This window comes from the organism of the source record quoted next, unplaced genomic scaffold (assembly GCF_019419815.1).
Source record: "Pyrus x bretschneideri cultivar Hongxiangsu unplaced genomic scaffold, Pyrus_bretschneideri_v1 Contig24, whole genome shotgun sequence".
In the NCBI taxonomy this organism is placed as follows: domain Eukaryota; kingdom Viridiplantae; phylum Streptophyta; class Magnoliopsida; order Rosales; family Rosaceae; genus Pyrus; species Pyrus x bretschneideri.
The window spans coordinates 144,192-163,956 of record NW_025999546.1 but is presented as its reverse complement, the minus strand read 5'-3'; the positions used below and the strand labels follow the sequence as shown (position 1 = coordinate 163,956).

Below are 19,765 nucleotides of genomic sequence, written 5' to 3'. Positions count from 1 at the left end.
ATAATGATTTGTGATAAAAACTTATCAAAATATTTGTCTCTTGATATAAGTATTTATTAATAATTTCATAGAAAATGGTGAAAATACCCCTTTATGTTACCAAACATAACATAACTTAACTTGAATGAAATTGGCCGACTCCTAGAAAAGTGAGACACAAATTTAAGCTTTGAAAAAAAAAGAGTAAATCGTACTAAAAAGGCTAAATAGTCAAAATGGTCTCTGAGATTTGCATAACTTATCACTTTGATTCCTGAGATTGAAAATCAATAGAAATAGTGTCTGTCATCCATCATTTTGATCCTTCGGTTAAAAACTCTTTGGGAAATTTTCAAAGCTTTGTAACTCAATCGTTTCTTAACTAAATTCGACCCATAATATATCAAAATGAAGATAGGAAAGTGTTGGAACCCATTAGTTGCCGAAAATGGCTCGAAAATAGCCTCAAAGGTGACTGGTCAGCGAGAAAACTGGAAACTGGGTAAACTTTAAACGTTCATAACTTATTCAATACTCAACGAAATCGAGTGATTCAAAAACGAAAATCATACTTCTTGACGAGAAGAAGATAATGGTACCTTTCTTGACTACTAATTCATCGTGGTTTGGTTAGAAAACGGCTCGAAAGTGGCTAACTATTTTCGTGTTACCACTTTCGAGCCGTTTTCCGGTCAAACCACGGCGATTTAGCCATCGAGAAGGATACCATTCTCTTTGTCGCGTCAAGAAGTATGATTTTAGTTTTTGAATCACTCGATTTCGTTGAGCACTGAAGAACTTATAAACGTTTAAAGTTTACCCAGTTTCCGATGAGTTTTTCAGTTTTCTCGCGAACTAGTCACCTTTGAGGCTATTTTCTGGCCATCTTCGGCAACCATTTGGCTTCCAAATGGTATAATCACGTTCGACACTTTCCTATCTTCATTTTGATATATTATGGGTCGAATTTGGTTAAAAAATGATTGAGTTACAAAGTTTTGAAAATTGCCCAAAGAGTTTTTAACCGAAGGATCAAAATGATGGATGATAGACACCATTTCTATTGATTTTCAATCACAAGAATCAAAGTGATGAGTTATTCAAATCTTAGGGACCATTTTGACTATTTAGCCTACTAAAAATGGCTCATTTGGAAGTGAGGGATCATGTCATCATGACCCGACTACAATTTACTCTTAAAAAATTAATGGCTCATTAGGAAGTATTTTTTTTTAAATTGAAGGAAATTTTGAAATCAATTCATATTAAAAATGCAAATGAATTACGAAAAAAATACTTAAATGCTTCAATCACTAAAAATACTTCAATTACATTTAGAATCTAAAATATATTTCACCAATAACATTTTCAGTCATATTTTTTGAGGACGAAGTGAGAAACTGAGACTCGAGTTCTTCTTCTTCTCTCTCCCTCTCCGTCAACACAGAGAAAAAGGAACCCAGAATTCCACTCTCCCACTCCTTGTAATCCACCTGAAAATCCCGAAGTCCAGAAAACAATGAGTGAATTTATGGACCTGGAATCCCAAGACGGGGTTCGAATGCCATGGAACGTAATCCCAGGCACGAAGCAAGAGTCCACCAACAGCGTAGTCCCAGTCTCCGCCATCTACACTCCGATCAAGCCATTCCCCTCCATGCCCGTCCTCCCCTACGCCCCCCTTCGCTGCCGCACCTGCCGCTCCGTCCTCAACCCATTCTCCACCGTCGATTACGCCGCCAAGATCTGGATCTGCCCTTTCTGCTTCACCCGCAACCACTTCCCTCCCCACTACGCCTCCATCTCCGACGAGAACCTCCCCGCCGAGCTCTTCCCCCAGTACACCACCATCGAGTACGACTCGTCCATCGAAAAACCCACCTTGCCTCCGGTCTTTATTTTCGTCGTCGACACCTGCATGATCGAGGAGGAGCTCTCATTTCTCAAGTCCGCTCTGTCTCAGGCTCTCGGTCTCCTCCCGGACCACTCTCTCGTGGGGCTCATCACTTTCGGGACCTTCGTCCATGTCCACGAATTGGGTTTCCCCAGTGTCCCCAAAACTTACATTTTCAAAGGATCCAAGGACGTCAACAAGGAGCAATTGCTTGAACAGATGAGTTTCTTTCTCAAGAAGCCGAAGCCGGCTACTGGGGTTATTGCGGGCCCCCGTGACGGGTTGAGCACCGAGAGCATTGCCAGGTTTTTGTTGCCCGCATCAGATTGTGAGTTTGCGCTTAATTCAGTGTTGGAGGAGTTGCAGAAGGACCCTTGGCCGGTGCCCGCGGATCAGAGGGCCACCCGGTGCACCAGCACCGCGCTTAGCGTTGCTGCCAGCTTGTTGGGAGCTTGCGTGCCAGGTTCTGGAGCTCGGATCATGGCATTTATTGGTGGGCCGTCTACAGAAGGCCAGGGTGCTGTAAGGATTCTTAGCCATTTTTCTGTTGGCACTGAAACTTAAAAATATAGGGTCTCATTGATTGATAGTAAAATGTTTTTGCTACAAAGATCGCTGTTAGCAAGAATTGATAGGTCTGCCGAAACATGTAAGGTAGAGATTTTATCCCCGGTTGGTAGTTGGAAGGTTGTGGTTGCCTCCTAAGGAACTTCTTAGGCAGCTTTCCTGCTACTTGGGATCACTGGAATTTATTAGAAGGGAATATTTTACACACGTTGTTTTCTTTTTCTTCTTTTCCCACTTTTGGGTGCTTTATTGTTGTTACTTTTGTTACTGCATTCCTTAAAGGGGTCTTTGATGCAAAGTCATTAGAGAATGAAAGATAAACTAAAAGGGAAATGGCAAATGCTTAGTAGTTGAACATTGGCGGTTTGTAATGCCTTTTTGGCAATACGTGTGTTCTGACATTTTGGCTTTTGCAAATGGTTGTTTTTTTCAGTAATATGTGTGTTCTATGGCATTTTGGCTTGTGTAATTGGCTGTTTTGCTCAACATACAAGACCAATGAAAGTGGTGCTAAAGGTGTCCTGATTGTTTTCGCAGTTAGCCCTGTGAATGTTCTGTGCTTGACTATAAGTGGAACTGCCTTGACCTCCGTTTCCCAACTGCTCACCTCTCTCCCTCCCCTTTCTTTCGTGGATATGGTCTAATAGTACCATGTGATAGTTAGACTGTTGACAATGTATTTATATTTGGGATGCCTCTTCTATATATACCTTGTTTTCTAAGGTTATTGATTTTTAATTATTTTCCTCCAAATTTTGAATTTAACTGGTTGAGATTGTAATTATTATGTAGTTTAACCATGTAGTGCTTAGTGTTTCTTTTACGATAGCATGGTGGCAATTCTACTTTACCTTTTTAATTACTAATTTGTTATAGTAAATCACACTGTACTGACTTTTCTGCTTGTGATCTTTTGTAGATTGTGTCAAAAAACTTATCTGAGCCTATTCGTTCTCACAAGGACCTGGATAAGGATTCTGCTCCACACTTCCATAAAGCCGTGAAGTTCTATGAAGGACTATCAAAGCAGCTTGTTAACCAAGGACATGTTCTTGATCTTTTTGCTTGTGCCCTTGACCAGGTGATTTTTAAGTTGTCTCTACTGTTTTGTGGCGATGAATATCTAAGTACTTTGCTTCTTTCCCTTCAGCTTGAATCTGTCCATACATTTCTGTATATATGTATTCATACCAAATCTAAAAGAAGAATTGCACAAAAAGCCCCAATGGTTCAATTTCCAACATATTCGAAATGGTTTAACAACTTGTAATGAACTACTTTAATAGAAGAAGAGTAAAGATTAAAGCTCGCTTACCTCAAAGTTTTTCAAATTTCTACAAAAATGAAATTTCCAACTTATTGGAAAAGAGAAGAAACATACATATTGCATTGACATGTTATGAGAGTTAGATAGGCTGTAAAGATGCGGATAGGATGCATACAAAGGAGGCTCCCCTACCAACAGTCTCACTAATCTTCTACACTCCCCATCATGGCACAGAGATAATGGAGAAGGGAAACGTACCCTGTGAAATATGTTTCCAATGTCCTTGACTCGGCCCTTTAACCATAATATTAGAGTCCCACGAAGTCGTTATTTTCTTTTAAGAACACCATGCCAAAGAGAATCCTTTCCAATAGGGATCTCCATTACCACTTACGAATGATGGCGACATTCATTTGTCCAAGTTGTCTATCTGTTTACTACCCTTTCTCAGGAACAAGATAGAACCACCAGTGTTACTAGATGTTTTTTCTTTTTAGTCCTTGCTAACCATAGTCATCTTTGGGTTTCGGACATTTAATGTGCCTGTTACAAATCTATTTATGTTACATTTTCTTTTCGGAGGGTGTAGGTATTATGTTATTGTTAATTGATATGAAGGGGAAGGATTCTATATGTTGGAGACTAGTCCTGATCCCAAAAGAATTGAAGTTAAATAATTTATTAAGCTTCTTGAGCTTGTACACTGGGGTTCCACAGATTATGGGGTTCACAGATTAAATTCAAGGCGTCTTATTTGTTGGCGGTTTTTGTTCATTTAGAATTATTTCATGTTTCTTTTGCATGCTATTTTCCCTTTCAGGTGGGGATCGCAGAACTTAAAATTGCTGTTGAGAGAACTGGAGGACTAGTTGTGCTTGCTGAAAGTTTTGGCCATTCGGTGTTTAAGGACTCACTCAGACGCATTTTTCAGTCGGGTGATTATGAGCTTGGTTTATCATCAAAGTACGGTTTCTTTGGTCAATCTCAGAGTGGGAAATTGCACCTGTTTATTTTCATATTTCATCATGAACCTTTCCCAGTAGATTTAGAAACTTTCGCTTGCTTGTAACTGTTGGAATGTCAATATTTTTGTTTATATTATACTTTGGCTTTCTTGACATGTATAGGAAGTAAGTAAATTTCATTTGCGGAAAAGAAAGAGTTTTAGTCGAAAGAACAAAAGGTTTAGTTTAAAGCAGTGTTTTAAAAAAGCATGCCTTAAAGATGCGCCTAGGCGGTTTTGGAGGCAGGGTGATGATGAAAATGCCTCAGCCCAGTGGGAATAGGCTTAAAAGTCGCCTAGATGTGGTCGAGGTGCGCTTGAGGTGTTCGACTGGGCCTTTTATTTATTTTTTAAATTTTAAGTGTAGACTTGGCAGTGAAGAAGATGATATTACCTTTGATTTAGATGAATGATATCTTTTTTGTATGTTTGTGAGTTAAACTTGTTTGTGACTTGTGCACTTGCGAATAACAATGGAGATAATTATAATATTATACCTTAATAATTTTAGGTCCTGCCTCACACCTCAAGGCTTTCGTCTAGGTGGGGCTATTCATGAAATGCCGTGGCTTCGCCTTCGCCTTTTAAAACATTTGTTTAAAAGTCAGAATATGAGCAACACTATATCTGAGCTATGTGGAAAGAAGAGCTCACGGTGATACAAAAGAACAGGGGCTGCATATTAGGACTCTTTACAACCTCAATTGGGGCCTTCATATTCCAAAAACATTTTTTGCAGTTGCCTTAAACTGGCAGTTTGTTTTACTATTAATAATTTGCACTGCTTATGTATCAGTAGAGTGGTACAGATACTATTTTGTCTGGTACTTTCTGGTCTAGTGTGGTTGCTTTGTTGTTGAGCATAGTTTCAGATCAACAACCTAGGAATATAAGATTTACTTTTGCATTTTAGTTTTTTCTTTTATTTGTGGCAAGGTTTAATGTTTTAATTGCTCTGAAAAGCAAATGGATTAGTTTGAGTTAAAACAAAATGCTTGATAATGTTGCATTAACTCCAGTAAGCTTTTATATATTGCTCCTTAAAATAGTGGCCTTATATTGTACCAAACTGCAGTGGACATAACACTGCATAAATTTCGTCATTTTCTGCGTCTGTGAAGCAGATGTTTAAACTTGTGACAAATCTTTACTGGGTTCTGATTTATTTTTATTTTGATGCAGTGGTATATTTGAGATAAACTTCTCAAAGGATGTCAAAGTTCAGGGAATTATTGGTCCTTGTGCATCGCTTGAGAAGGTATAATTAACAGTATTTCAATGATCTCTCTTTTTAGCTGGTCATGTTCCTAAATCTTTATACTGGTGACCCTGTGCAGAAAGGTCCTCTGTGCTCGGACACGGTTGTTGGTCAGGGGAGCACTAGTGCATGGAAGATGTGTGGCCTTGACAAAGCGACATCTTTATGTCTAATATTTGAAATTGTTAAGAAGGAAATCCCAGATGCTACTGTTCAACCCACTAGCAATCAATTTTACTTCCAGTTTCTCACTTAGTATGAACTCCTTGCTCACAAACTCTTGAGTTGTTATATTAGTTTTGCCTAATATAGAAGGAAATATGTTTACTGATTATAGATATTTTGCTACAGTTATCAGCATAGTAGTGGTCAAATGAGACTTCGTGTTACAACCCTATCAAGAAGATGGGTTGCCGGACCTGGTAGCGTTCAGGCAAGTTTTTCTGTGCAGCATGTCCTCAATATATGGTGCATCATTTATTTTGGTTGCAAAGAAACGATTAATTTAATACATCTATCTCTAATAAATTAATAAGTATATGATATATGAAGGTATTTCTTTATAGTGACTGTTGCAAGATATTGATTTCTTGCTATATATTTATACATGTAGAATTCCTTCCTGTATCTCATAGGTGATACCTGCTTTTGATTACATAGCATAAACTTTGCTTTCACTGAACCTCCACAACCACTTGCAATTTTTTTGTTTGAGCATATTCTGGTTGGAAGAGACTATGGGGTTGAACTGATGGCCATTTTGCTATCTCTCTCTCTCTCTCTCTCTCTCTATTTGCACATTTTAGCTTCTTAGTTTCATTGCATCGGTTGTTGACTTTTTAATGATTATGAGTGGAAGTATTATTTTGTATAGATTACATACTAGTTATTTCAGCTTCATGAATTTGGTTTTACTTCCCTCAAGTATCCATTGTTTTCTTTTAAATTGCAATCTGAAGCTACTGTTGTATACTATAGGAGTTGATTGCTGGGTTTGACCAAGAAGCAGCTGCTGTAGTCATGGCACGCCTAGTTTCCTTCAAAATGGAAAGTGAGGTAATTGTTATTATTACATGGTTTTATACACTTCAGGATCATTTATTGTCTAGGATTGGCTTGGATAGTCAACTAGATTCAATGAATGTTGAATAAAAATATGGACATTGTCCCTCTCAGTCCTACCATTTTTTTGGGAATTAGGAGGGATAAGTTTTCTTGATGATTTCTCCATCTTTTACCTTCACTTGGACAAATATACAAGATGGTATCCATATTTTTGTTCAACATTCATTGAATCTAGTGAATTGTCCAAGCCAGGCCAATCCTAGATGACAAATGAGGCTTTACAATCTCAGGTCTTGAATCCCAAATTTGTTTATTCCAATTCTTATTAGATTTTTATCTTTTGTAAATGGTGATTCTTCCTTTATCTGTTTCTCTCATATATGCAACTCACACACACACCAGACAAACAAAACAAGGGTGAAACTGAATATGCACAAGTATTAATATTAGAAAAAGAACAAAATTTGAAAACATGGGACATGGGTAAAGGAGCTTATTTGAATGTTGAAGAACACATTTCTTGTCAGTTTTCTCTCTGGACCTGAAAACCCAGTGAGACAAAATGTTCTTAGAACTCCTACAGGGCTGAGGAATTTTGATGAATGTTTTTGTAAGAATGTATTTCCTTTTTTAATAAAGTTTGTGTAAGTTGTTTTTCAAGTCTGCCGTCAAATCCTGGGGAGGTTGAAACTACAGATGGAGTTCCAAGTCCTATAAAGAATACATCAATTTGTCACTCTATTCTTCTTTGAATGAGTTTCTTTAATTTTAAGATAATCCACAGGGCATTCAAAATGAAAATCTTTCATTTGTCTATTATTTATTAATTAATAGATGTTTAAGTTTCACAAAGCGATTTAATAGTTAAAGCTTATAGTATATTGTGCTGCATGTACGTGTGCATGTACATGTGAATGAAAAAAAGCAATGATCACTCATGCTGACAAGGTCTAGATTTGGAGAATTGGGGTGCTGACTCTGAGAAAAGACAGGAATGAACCATAGACATTTTCACTGTTAATTTCAGGATCATTTTTATTTTAAATTCAAGGGTCATAGCTGAATGGTAAAGTGTTGTTTCAATATAAAGTCCAAAAACTTGCACTGGAAGATGTAAAAATTATGAAATTTTTAGTTAATCACTTTGTATTCCTAATTGTGGTGGATTATTGCGCTGATGGCTTATGGTGATGTCAATTTTCTTTGTGAAGTTTATATAACCAATTGCTCACTGGAAGATGTAAAAATTATGAAATTTTTAGTTAATCACTTTGTATTCCTAATTGTGGTGGATTATTGCGCTGATGGCTTATGGTGATGTCAATTTTCTTTGTGAAGTTTATATAACCAATTGCTCTATATGGATTATCTACACATCTCTGTATGAAGAATCATTCTCATATAAAGTATACTGCAAGAAAATATAAAGAACACATACATCAGATGATAATTTTCCTTGTGTAATCTTTTCCATTGAGCTTTTGAATAGTTGTGCTCCAAATACTGGTGCGACAAGGTGACTGGCAAAAGGAATTAACAGAGACATGCATCAGTGCCCAAATACAACCTTGCTTTTTAGTACTTTATTTGTATTTGGATGTTAGTTGTAATAAAATTGGAAAAGAATCATATCCTTTTAGTTACTATGTTTGGGTTGCTTTCACGAGAAGTGATTTTCAGCACACTTGATGTTTTATAACATGTTTGTGTGTATTGTTTTTGTGAAGATATGACTGAACTCTTCACTAATCTTGTGTCATTTCATGAAATATCCAGGCAGAGTTTGACCCTATAAGATGGTTGGATAAATCACTGATACACATGTGTTCTCGGTTTGGAGATTACCAAAAGGACAGTCCCTCTTCTTTCAGCTTATCTCCACGGTTTTCAATCTTCCCTCAATTTATGTTTCATTTACGACGTTCTCAATTTGTCCAGGTATAAACTTCTGTCTTTCACATTACTTCTAGTTTCAGCACTGTTCTTATCATTGTTATGCTATTGTATATAGATCTTGTGATTAACGTCACTTGAACTTGTGTTGCAGGTTTTTAACAACAGCCCAGATGAAACAGCGTACTTCAGAATGATCCTAAACCGAGAAAATGTTACCAATTCAGTTGTGATGATTCAGCCTTCATTGATTTCATATTCATTTCATTCAGGCCCAGAACCAGCACTTCTTGACGTCGCTGCCATCGCAGCAGACAGGATTCTGCTTTTAGACGCCTACTTTACTGTTGTTATTTTTCATGGTTCAACTATTGCACAATGGCGGAAAGCAGGGTATCAGGACCTGCCAGAACATCAGGTAATCTTTTGCAGTCCTCAAGTTAAAGTGAAGTTGATATGAACAGCTTGTCTTTGCCTTGGATCTATGTTTCATTAGACTTGTTTCAAGTCTGAAACAAGTGAATCTAAAAGATCATTTCCTTCACGACTAAATTCAGATATAAAATATAATGAGGGCTGCATCTAGACATCCAGCAGATCAAACATTAGATGCATTGGTTTCTTTGCATGATTCCTGATTAATTTAATATAATGTATTATACTTGATGAAAAGAAAGTAAAACATTGCAACTTGTTACTAAAGCTACTCCCTTGTGTTAGAGTTGGTCCTGCCTTCGGATAGTAGACTGATCTGTATATGCATAAGTATTAGCACTATAAGCTCACGCTTATTTTGGTATATGCAGTTGTTGAATTTTCCATATCTTTTGCTTTGGAACAATTTTTTTGCTGCCTTTGATTTATGACTACTTCATGTGTAAGTAAATACTATATTTTGTTGCGTCTTTTCTGCGGTAAAAGAAGTGAAAAATCCATGACCATCAAATTTTTGGGCTATCTTGGAAAACTGGACCTACTAATCTGCCTCACTGAGTCTCATAAGTAACTCATATTTGCATAGGCGCCAATCCTATATTGGCTTCAAAATTTTGTTTGTGGTTCAGTGGTTTCTCTTAATGTCCTTGCATCCATATATAGTTAATCTTAGTTTCAGTTTTAGCTGGGTGACTGTTTTTCGTTTATAATCGATGAAATGATGGTTTGCGAGTTATCCAGATTCAGTTTTATTGTGTTCTGTTGCTTTTAATTCTGATAAAAGTGTAAGGTTCAATGCTAAAAAACTTCAAAAGCATTACAAGTCCTCTAAAGCAGATCTATGCTTCCAGGCATTTGCTCAATTGTTACAAGCTCCTCGTGACGATGGAGATCAAATTATCAAGGAAAGATTTCCAGTACCCCGCCTGGTGATTTGCGATCAGCATGGTTCTCAGGTAATCTGGTGCTGTCTTGTAGTATGGGCGTTAAACAAAAAAATCCTGTTTTTCTGTGGTACAAATGCTGTGGCATTACAATTGTCTCTGATCCCCCTTCCTTTATGTAATTACGCAGGCCCGTTTTCTTTTGGCAAAGTTGAATCCTTCTGCTACCTACAACAACGAAGCTCCACTTCCGGGAGGGGATGTGATCTTTACCGACGATGTCAGTTTTGAGGTCTTCTTGGATCATCTCCAGAGATTAGCAGTTCAATAATACACAAGAAGGTATCCTGCAGTTTTGTATCATTTGATTCTCAATTCCTTGTACAGTAAGGCATACGAATCAATTCAAATTTTGATTTGGTTTGGGTTCTATAGTATACAGAATCTTAAAATTTACGTCGCCATTCGAGTACAATACCTTGTAAAACCAATTATGAATACGTTCTCCAAACGCGTTGAAAATTCGACTTCCCTTATGACTACTCTTCTTGTTCTCGTATCCATGTCTGTCGCTACGATGTTGTACGTCGGTATTTGTTCTGGAACTGCCAAATAACAGTGAGCTGGAATTTCTCCGTCACGATGGTTTGGCCAAGTATTGTGTTTGACATCAAGTAATACACGCACTTCCTCTCATCACGTGTAACCCTATCATCCTTGATGCATGGCCAAAGAAAATTATGTTGCAGGATGTCTTGTTTGTCCTCTTGAAAACGAACCATGCTAACTTAGTTCACTAACGCTTTGCAATTTCCTTGTTTCCCAATAAAATTTAAGGGCACAATGCCATCTAGTGTTGTTTCTTTTGTTACAATGAAAATGTTTCGAGTCCTGGACCTAACCTCATCCTCATCCCGAAACGTTGCAGAATTTGGATTTCGAGCCTATAAATTATATATATAAATAAATAAGTTATCTCTTAGAAAAGGAAAAGAATAAAAATCATGTATCTAATCTAGCTGGTAATAATATACACTAAAACAACAACAAAACCTTACCCGACTAAGTGGGGTTGGTTATATGAATCATAGAACGTCACTGCGCTCAGTTTTATGTCATGTCTTCCATTAGATTCAAGTAGTCCAAGTCTTTTGTTAAGGTCTCTTTCCAAGTCTTTTTAGGTCTTCCTCTACCCCATTGGTCATGAGCCTCTGTCTCGTAATTACATCTTCTAAGTGAAGTGTTTGTAGGTCTTCGTTTCACATGTCTAAACCACCTTAACCGATTTTCTCTCATCTTATCTTTAATTTCGACTACTCTTAATTTATCTCGGATATCCTCGTTCCCAATCTTGTCCTCTCTCGTGTGCCCACACATCCAACGAAGCATTCTCATCTCTGCTACACTCATTTTGTGTACGTGTTGATGTTTCACCCCAACATTCTATGCCATAAAGCATTGCTAGCCCTATTGTCGTTCTATAAATTTTTTCTTGAACTTTAGTGGCATAAGATGGTTGCACAACATACCCGATGCACTATTCCACTTCATCCACCCAGCTTGTATTCTATGATTATGGTCTCCATCCATTTCTCTGTTCCTTGCAAGATAGATCCAAGATAGCGAAGAGGTTCGCTCTTTGGTACTTGATCTCCAATCTTCATCCCTAACTTGTTTGAACCTCCGTTCCCACTGAAATTGCACTCCATATATTCTATCTTTGACCTACTTAGGTGAAGACCTTTAGATTCCAATACTTGCCCTCAAAGGTTAAGCTTTGCATTTACTCCCTCCTGAGTTTCATCTATCAACACTTTATCGTTTGAGAAAAGTATACACCAAGGAATATCATCTTGGATATGTCCCATCAACTCATCTATTACTAATGCAAAAAGCCTTGATGTAACCCCATAGTTAAGGGAAAGCTTTCGGTTTGTCCTTCTCGAATTCTTACAACAATCCTTACTCCATCATACATATCATTTATAGTTTGGATATATACTACTCGTACTCATTTCTTCTCTAAAATCCTCCAAAGAGTATCTCTTAGGACCCTATCATACGCTTTTTTCCAGATCAATAAAGATCATGTGCAAATCCTTTTTCATATCACTATATATTTCCATTGATCTTTGTAAGAGATAGATTGCCTCTGTGGTTGAGCACCCTGACATGAATCCAAATGGATTGTTTGAGACTCATGTATCTTGCCTGAGTCTATGCTCAATTACTCTCTCACAGAGCTTCATTGTATGACTCATTAACTTAATACCCCTATAGTTCATGCAATTTTGTACGTCACCCTTTTTCTTGTAGATAGGCACCAAAGTGCATTTTCGCCACTCATTTGGCATCTTCTTCGTTTTCAAAATCTTATTGAAAAGGTTTGTGAGTCATGTTATACCTATCTCTCCCAAGACATTCCACACTTCGATTGGTATATCATCTGGGCCCACTGCTTTTATGCTTCATCTTTTTCAAAGTTACAACCACTTCTTCCTTCCTAATTTGGCGGTAGAACAAGTAATTTCTACACTCTTTTGAGTTGCTCAACTCTCCCAAAGAAGTACATCTTTTGTGTCCTTTATTGAGAAGATTACGAAAAATACCCTCTCCGTCTATCTTTAACCGCGTTCTCTGTAGCTAGAACATTTGCATTCTCATTCTTGATGCACCTTACTTGGTTCAATCTCCTGAACGTCTTCCTTTCTCTAGCTCTAGCTAGTTTATACATAGATATCCAACTCTCCTTCTTTGGTATCCAACTGCTTATACATATCGTCAAAAAACCTGCTGGCTTCGCTTCTCTCACGGCTTTCTTCGCCACGTTCTTCGCTATTTTATACCTTTCATAGTTTTGTATATATAAGGCTTTACAACATTCCTTCTTAGCCTTAACTTTTACCTTGTAATAATATGCACTGCTTAATAAAATATTTTTACCATCAAAATGTTATTGACAAACAGGTTTGTCATATCACACCTTATTATTTTCCACACTACTCCATAAGTGAGTAGTTTAAGCCAAGATCTTAAGTTTACAAGAAAACCGATCAGCAAAATAGTTTACAAGGAAGCCAATGGTTTCCAGCTACTGCTGCACCAGCAGTACTAAGATCATATATAACAAGAAAAAAGATCCCCCAAAGGAAATTCTAGGGTGTGTAATTCCTTCAGGAGGAGTTTGGCTGACCGATAAGAAGCCTTCTTATGTTGGATCGCCAACAGGCAAAGACCTGGTATACGTGCAACCCTTGTAGCAGCTCATGAACTTAGCTATAAACTCTGGGAGAGAATGAAAATAAACTTATGTTATCTATAAGAAGTGGAAAATCTTTAGATTGCAAATAGTGATGGAAATTGCAATGCTTGTGTTTTATACGCATAATGCGCTTATAGGGGCAATGTTCTCTTGCCAGATTTATGTTGTTAGACTGTGAATCTGAACTGCACATTCATATAAGAATCAGCTCAATCAATCATCCAGATTCACAGTCTAGTAATATAAGCATCTTATGCTGCCACACAGTACGACAAGACAAATATTTCTGTGCATTTACATATACAACACAAATCAAGCCAGTTCATTAGAATACATTAATTTTCGAACAGTTGTTTTACCTTCAATTCTCAAGAACTGCTGAATATGCTTTCTGGACTGATCAGTGAGCCTTTTACCGGTTTCCTCATGATCGTGCCGACCGGGTGCCAGTGCTTTGCCACTCTCAAACATATTTTCGTCGTTCCTCTGCATGATTCAAGAGAATTAACATATTTTGGTGACATTAGTAGTTCATTATTTAACACCTATTAAAACAATTTGGCCTGTAAGTTTCTTAAGTTTCATACGTTGTATTCGTCGTACATGCTCTCAACTCGATCCTGCAGGCTGTCGTCCACGTACTTCTTCAGCTGTGCTACTAGGGACTGCATAAAGATTAGAACAAATTTGCTTTATAGTAACGTTACTTCAATTAGAGACATCTAATATAAGGGCAACAGTGTGCTTACTTTGAAAATGAATTCCGGACAAACAGAATGAACTATAAGATTTTGAAGCTTTCCGCGGACTATATACAGCCTGCCAAAAGATACAGAACATTTCTCAAATTTCAAGTTGGTGAAGTTGCAAATTTTATCTTAATTCTAATGTATTCTAAATTACAGTTGAATTGGGCTAACACAAATTTTGTACCTCCATCTCACAACACAGATGTGAGATTCACTACGTACTGTGAGGGGCAGGTTATATAAAACCGGCTCATACAATAATATATACCTTGGAAATTTGAGAACAAGGCGAACATGGTTTTCCGTGGTACATATATTGTATAGTGTACTCTTACTACATATTAATTTGTTCAAAGGAGCATACTGTTTTGGGCTTTGCTCTTCAATCATATTCTTGGCAATATCTGCAATGTTATCTTCCCAACCAGTCAGAATTACTTGATCTTCTTTAAAAGGATAGCTGCATATACAACATTCACCAAAAACACATAAATTAATATGAGTGACAAAAACATTTAGCAACGGAAACTATTTTTTCCCTTGTTAATACCTTTTCTTCCAAGTAGCCTCGAATGAACGAATGGCTTGACGGAGACTATTACTCGAATTTTGGGCAAACCTTTCAGCCAGTTCATCTGGCAAATCTATGCCTTCTTTTTTAGATATGAATTTTAAAACTTCAACAATCTGAAAATGCAGAAAGTAAACTGCATGATCAAACGCTTTCAAAAACAACAAAATGAAACTTATTAAATTCATCCAACACTGGTATGTACCCCTTGTTACGATCTACTAGTTCCCCACCTCATTCTTGGAAGGAGGTAAAAGCTCAACGATGGTGCAAAGCGATTTGATTGCCTGAAGCTTTGAGATATCAGAGCAGCAGAAGAAGACCTTATTACACCCTTTATACCTTTCTAAAAGCCACTTTATATACAGTAGGGCATCGGTCGACAGCTTGTCCGCCTCGTATAAGATTATTGCTACAGAAAAATATATATAAATAGGCAACAGCGTTATTCATGCACTTATTTATTCAGCTTAGTTTAAGAAGTAAATAAATTTGTACTGTTTTTAATCCACATATATATACCTCGGCAGTTGTCAAGGCTGCATGGCACAGACTTGTTCAGCATATTGTCCTGTGTCTCTCTCATGAGTTCCACAATGACATGCTTCTCGTAGCCCTTCAGTTCAGAGAGATTCACTTCCACATGTTGTGGGGATTGCTTTACATGTACTTCTATGCTACCTAACATTTCCCCCTTTGAGAAGAAAGATAAAAACAAGAAAATCGAGTAAACTAAAGGTCGATGTTTGTTATATCATTCAGCATGGATATTTCATATATAGGAAGATCACAACTGTGGAGTAATTGATGAGTCGATTTCATACTATATATTTTCTTCTATTCTCAGTACATTTTGGCAATTATTTTGGTGATATGTGGATACTTTGTGCTATATTTTCAATGTAGGACATTAGATTTCTCTTGAGCAAACAGTGATCAAACGGACGAATTTTGGAATGATTTCAGTTGGAGATATTCGTGAATCTCTCAAATTTTTCGTGTCAAAATTTCAGATTTTTTTACAAAGCAGTTTATTTATTGCGAATAAATAAAAGACCAGCGTGCAGTGCTAGCAGATTGTGTTACAAGGCTTATTTGGGAATTTTGGGCTGGAAGATTATGGATTTTGGACTTGGATCTTCTTGGATTTTGAAAAGGACGTCCTAAGCTTTAATTCAAGTCGTTTTGGGCTTAATTTAGAGCCCTGAAAGTCCATAAACGTGGAGATTTCTCAGCTGGGTAGATTTCCTACCTTGATTTAGATTGTGATTCTAACTTATCTTTTTATTATTTTGTTCTTAGTTTTTAGAAGACCTTTTCTAGAAAGAATTTTAATTTGTAGAAGTATAAATAAGGCTATTTTACCATTAGATTTTCTACGTGACATTGAGAGAACTTGGCAAACTCCTAGCGAATTTCAAATTTTTATCTACAAGGTGTTTTCAATCATTTTTCTAGTTAATGATCTTTTCTTTGGTTTTTATTATGAGTATAACTAACTAATTCCTTTTGTTAGGGCGATGTCATGAGTCTTAGCATGAAATTGTGATTTTATTAATTTGCTTCTAAATGGATGCATACTTGCTTTGAATTATTAATCATTGAGTTTAATCTATTTAATTGTCTTAGTGCTTAGCTACCATTATGGTAATTAGACAAGTAATTTAATGCAATTTATGTTAGAACATCGCCCTGAAATTGAGGAGTGCTTATTGTACCCTGAAATTGAGGAGGGTTTCTTGTGATTGATAATTGTACCTGAAATTGAGGAGGGCTTTTTGTGATTGATAATTGTACTCTTAAAGATTGCATGGTTTTTCAAAGAGTTTTAACAAAGCTTAATGAGTTTTGCATCTTTATATTTGATTTGAACATCATAGACAGGTTGCATGTTAGATATACGTTTTCACTTGAACATCACGAGGAAAATATGTATTAAGAAAACCTAACCTTCAAAGCGTGTATGTGGAAATTCATAAGTAATTGGTAAAATTGCATAGGGTGGTTAATGGTTACAGCTAAACCATAGTCTTTCCCATAATTGTTTTATTCTAAAATACGTTTTTCCTTCTTTGCTATTGTTTTTCCCAAATTTCCATTTTCATTTCACTGTTATTTTAAACTTTTAAATTTCAAAATCTCTAACCTTTGCCAAAATAGGTTTTAAATAATTAATCAAGAGTTAGTTTAATTACAAATTATTCATTCAATTCTTGTGGTGAACGACCTTGCATGAGCGATTATACCGCAATTACTTTGTACTCTTGCAAGTATTTTAAGTAATTTTAATCCTATTTGTGTAGGTACTAAAAATCCTATCAAAATAAGAGTGATTAACTACAGACTAATGGTCGTTTGTGATTATGGACCCCTCAATCCACACAGGAATGCTGTATGTACTAATATAAATGTTGGTGAAATTAATTGATTAAGTAAATATTGAGGATAAGTAAATTACCTTGAGTTTGAATGCCTTGGACTCTTCCGTGGCCTGATAATATATTTCAAAGAAGCATTAAAAGATTGAGAAGAATAAAAGCTACAAATAAGCAAAGAGAAATATAGTGAATCATGTCTACATACATTTATTGTGTCGCGTCCAAAAGCCTCTCGAAGCATAGCCCAGATCATCGTTCTCTTCCCCACTCCCGGCGGTCCTTCAAATATGAAATGTCCACATCCTCCTTGTTTGGCCTGTATTTTTTATTTCAATGCACAAATTCATCACAAACAGCAAAGAAATATAATAAGTAAGAGCGATTGGCGTGTGTTGTTTATGCATACCAAAGCCTGCAGTTGAATTGCTTTGTCTCTATTGCATATGAAATCTTCTAAGCACAGAGGCTGGTACTTGTCTGCCCACGCATACTCCTTTTCAGCGACACTCGTCACCTTAATTTGATCATTTCTCGGCGTAGCCGAAGCAGCAGCTGTTGCTGCTTCTGTTCTCACTCTCTCTCTCAAGGGCTTCTTTTTGTTAGATTCATTGCTACTCCTCCCAACCTCCTTCCTCTCTTTGCTCTCCACCAAAGAAATCTCTGTAACTGTCGATGATGAGGAGTTAATTACAGGTGGTTTGGGGGGTTTTATCGCAGTGTACATTTCCGGCCTAAGTTTGTTGTAATCCTCTCTTTTCGAACCAATGCAAGAGCTCCACTCTCGCATTTTGAACCCCGAAAAGAAGGTGGAGAATGAGGTCCAAGAACGATGAGAAGTATGGCTTTCGCGCCCGGGAGTACTACTTGGATGCTTAGGGACAACGAAGGCCGGGTACGTGAGTCCCCTAATGTAATAGGGACTATACTTTGAGCTTCTCTCCTGCTCAGCTTTATAATAGTCTTGAAGACTAACTTGCTCTACTCTCTTGTGAAGCTTGATCACATCTCCCTCAACGTGCGCGTTATTGTGAGCCTGGAGGCTTTGCTCTGTCAAGTTCGAATTCCCCCTCCGCCCCATGAGTTTTCTGATCTTCGTGCCCAAGGAGAGCTTGGCAGAAGTTAACTTCGATGCTGGAGCTGAGCATGCAGAGTGGTTGGCCGGAGGGAGGTTTTCCGGGAAAGTGTACAGCGAAGACCATGTCTTTGTGAACTGCGGGTAGGACGAAGAGCGGGAGATTATTGAAGGGCTTGGCATTGTGCTGCAGAGTTGCGTCTGCAACTTCATTTGTTTTGTGTCGGATGACATTATAAGGATTGCCAGAATTGGAGTTTGCGTTTGGGATTTTTTGATGGAACTTCCTAAGAGTTTTCCATGAATTTAACGAAGGAAAACGATATTTTCATGGCGTGATGAACAATATTTTGAGGGTCAAATAAAACATGCCTCAGCCGGATATAGAATATACTATGAGTCTAGGACTCAAATAGCAAATAAAATGGTAGTGGTCGTTTGTGCTGAAGGGTATCGCATCGGAAATCTCATCAAGTTAAATTTCCCCTTTTATTGAATAGTTCTACAGTTAATTTCATCAAGGCCCTTGTATGAAACCTGAACCTATTGCAGTGACTTATAACTCAGTTTGTTAAAAGTATTTACCTTTGCATCAGATGTTCTATATTCGAGCCCTCTTTCCTAATTGCATTGGTGGTAAAATGCAAATTATGAGACAATGTCAGTATCAGTGTGATTAGCAATTAACGGTTGACCAGTCTCTCTAAAATATTATCTATTATATATAAAGAGAATGGAAGAGGTGAATAGTGTTTTGGTGTCACCATGCTTCAACAAAAATGCCCCCAAGACAAAAAACTTCAAGGGCATTCCAAAATAATGCATCAAATAAGACAAGGGTATTTTCGTCATTTTAATAGTATTTTTTTAATAATTAATTTTTTTGTGGTTTTTTTGTTTTTTTTAATTAGTACCTCACAATAGGCCAGCAATAATGTAATTCAAATTTCTCTATTTTTAAACATGTTCAAAACATTTTAAAAGGCGTGTAATGCAAGTTATAAAAAATGACATTTACATGCGGATAATAATGTGATTAAATTAGTTGTCAAATTATTGTTTTTTTTTTTAACAAACAATATTATATACACTAAGGGGAAGGGGGAGGGGGTTGGGCTTACCCTCACAATGGGCTAGAAATAATATGATTCAATCAGTTGTTTATTAAATATTATTTGCTCTATTTTAAACACGTTCAAGATGTTAAGAGGCGTGTAATGTCGGTTATAAAAAAAAAATGTCTTTCGCACGCAGATAATGATGTGATTAAATTAGTTGTCAAATGATTTGGATGGGTTTAGCCTCACAATGGGTGAACAATAATGTGATTCGATCAGTTGCTTATTGAATATTATTTTCTTTATTTTTTAAAAACATTCAAAACATCTTAAGATGCGTGTAATGGCGGTTATAAAAAATGTATTTCGCACGCGGATAATAATGTGATTAAATTAGTTATCAAATGATTGTTATTCTTTTTCACAAACA

At 36.9% G+C, this 19,765-nt stretch overlaps 2 protein-coding genes across 2 annotated transcripts; one reads left to right on the top strand and one right to left on the bottom strand.

Annotated features, from left to right (window-relative positions):
* Window positions 1-1,498: 1,498 nt before the first annotated feature.
* LOC103951649 (protein transport protein SEC23) lies at window positions 1,499-10,787 on the top strand. Its single transcript, XM_009363079.3, has 11 exons — window positions 1,499-2,395; window positions 3,360-3,521; window positions 4,528-4,670; window positions 5,893-5,968; window positions 6,048-6,223; window positions 6,320-6,401; window positions 6,947-7,024; window positions 8,810-8,971; window positions 9,081-9,344; window positions 10,213-10,317; window positions 10,436-10,787. Exons 1-11 carry the CDS (start codon window positions 1,499-1,501, stop codon window positions 10,574-10,576), a joined length of 2,286 nt encoding a protein of 761 aa, XP_009361354.1. The 3' UTR covers window positions 10,577-10,787.
* A 2,879-nt stretch (window positions 10,788-13,666) lies between these two features.
* LOC103951734 lies at window positions 13,667-18,460 on the bottom strand. The gene is made up of 11 exons (XM_048586468.1): window positions 17,612-18,460; window positions 17,411-17,521; window positions 17,286-17,318; window positions 15,350-15,521; window positions 15,061-15,239; window positions 14,807-14,943; window positions 14,621-14,716; window positions 14,257-14,326; window positions 14,095-14,172; window positions 13,867-13,993; window positions 13,667-13,692 (listed from the first exon to the last, which is right to left on the bottom strand). The coding sequence occupies exons 1-11, from the start codon at window positions 18,458-18,460 to the stop codon at window positions 13,667-13,669; spliced, it is 1,878 nt and encodes a 625-aa protein (XP_048442425.1).
* Window positions 18,461-19,765: the final 1,305 nt, after the last annotated feature.

What these genes read in the sequence shown, in the direction of transcription:
- LOC103951649 (XM_009363079.3), top strand. Translation starts at nt 1,499, where the DNA reads ATGAGTGAATTTATGGACCTGGAATCCCAAGACGGGGTTCGAATGCCA. An exon ending in GACGTTCTCAATTTGTCCAG is followed by an intron (nt 8,972 to 9,080) that starts GTATAAACTTCT and finishes CTTGTGTTGCAG; the next exon opens with GTTTTTAACAACAGCCCAGA. An exon ending in GCGATCAGCATGGTTCTCAG is followed by an intron (nt 10,318 to 10,435) that starts GTAATCTGGTGC and finishes GTAATTACGCAG; the next exon opens with GCCCGTTTTCTTTTGGCAAA.
- LOC103951734 (XM_048586468.1), bottom strand. Translation starts at nt 18,460, where the DNA reads ATGCCAAGCCCTTCAATAATCTCCCGCTCTTCGTCCTACCCGCAGTTC. An exon ending in CAGCCTTGACAACTGCCGAG is followed by an intron (nt 15,240 to 15,349) that starts GTATATATATGT and finishes ATTTTTCTGTAG; the next exon opens with CAATAATCTTATACGAGGCG. An exon ending in GCATGTACGACGAATACAAC is followed by an intron (nt 13,994 to 14,094) that starts GTATGAAACTTA and finishes TGAATCATGCAG; the next exon opens with AGGAACGACGAAAATATGTT.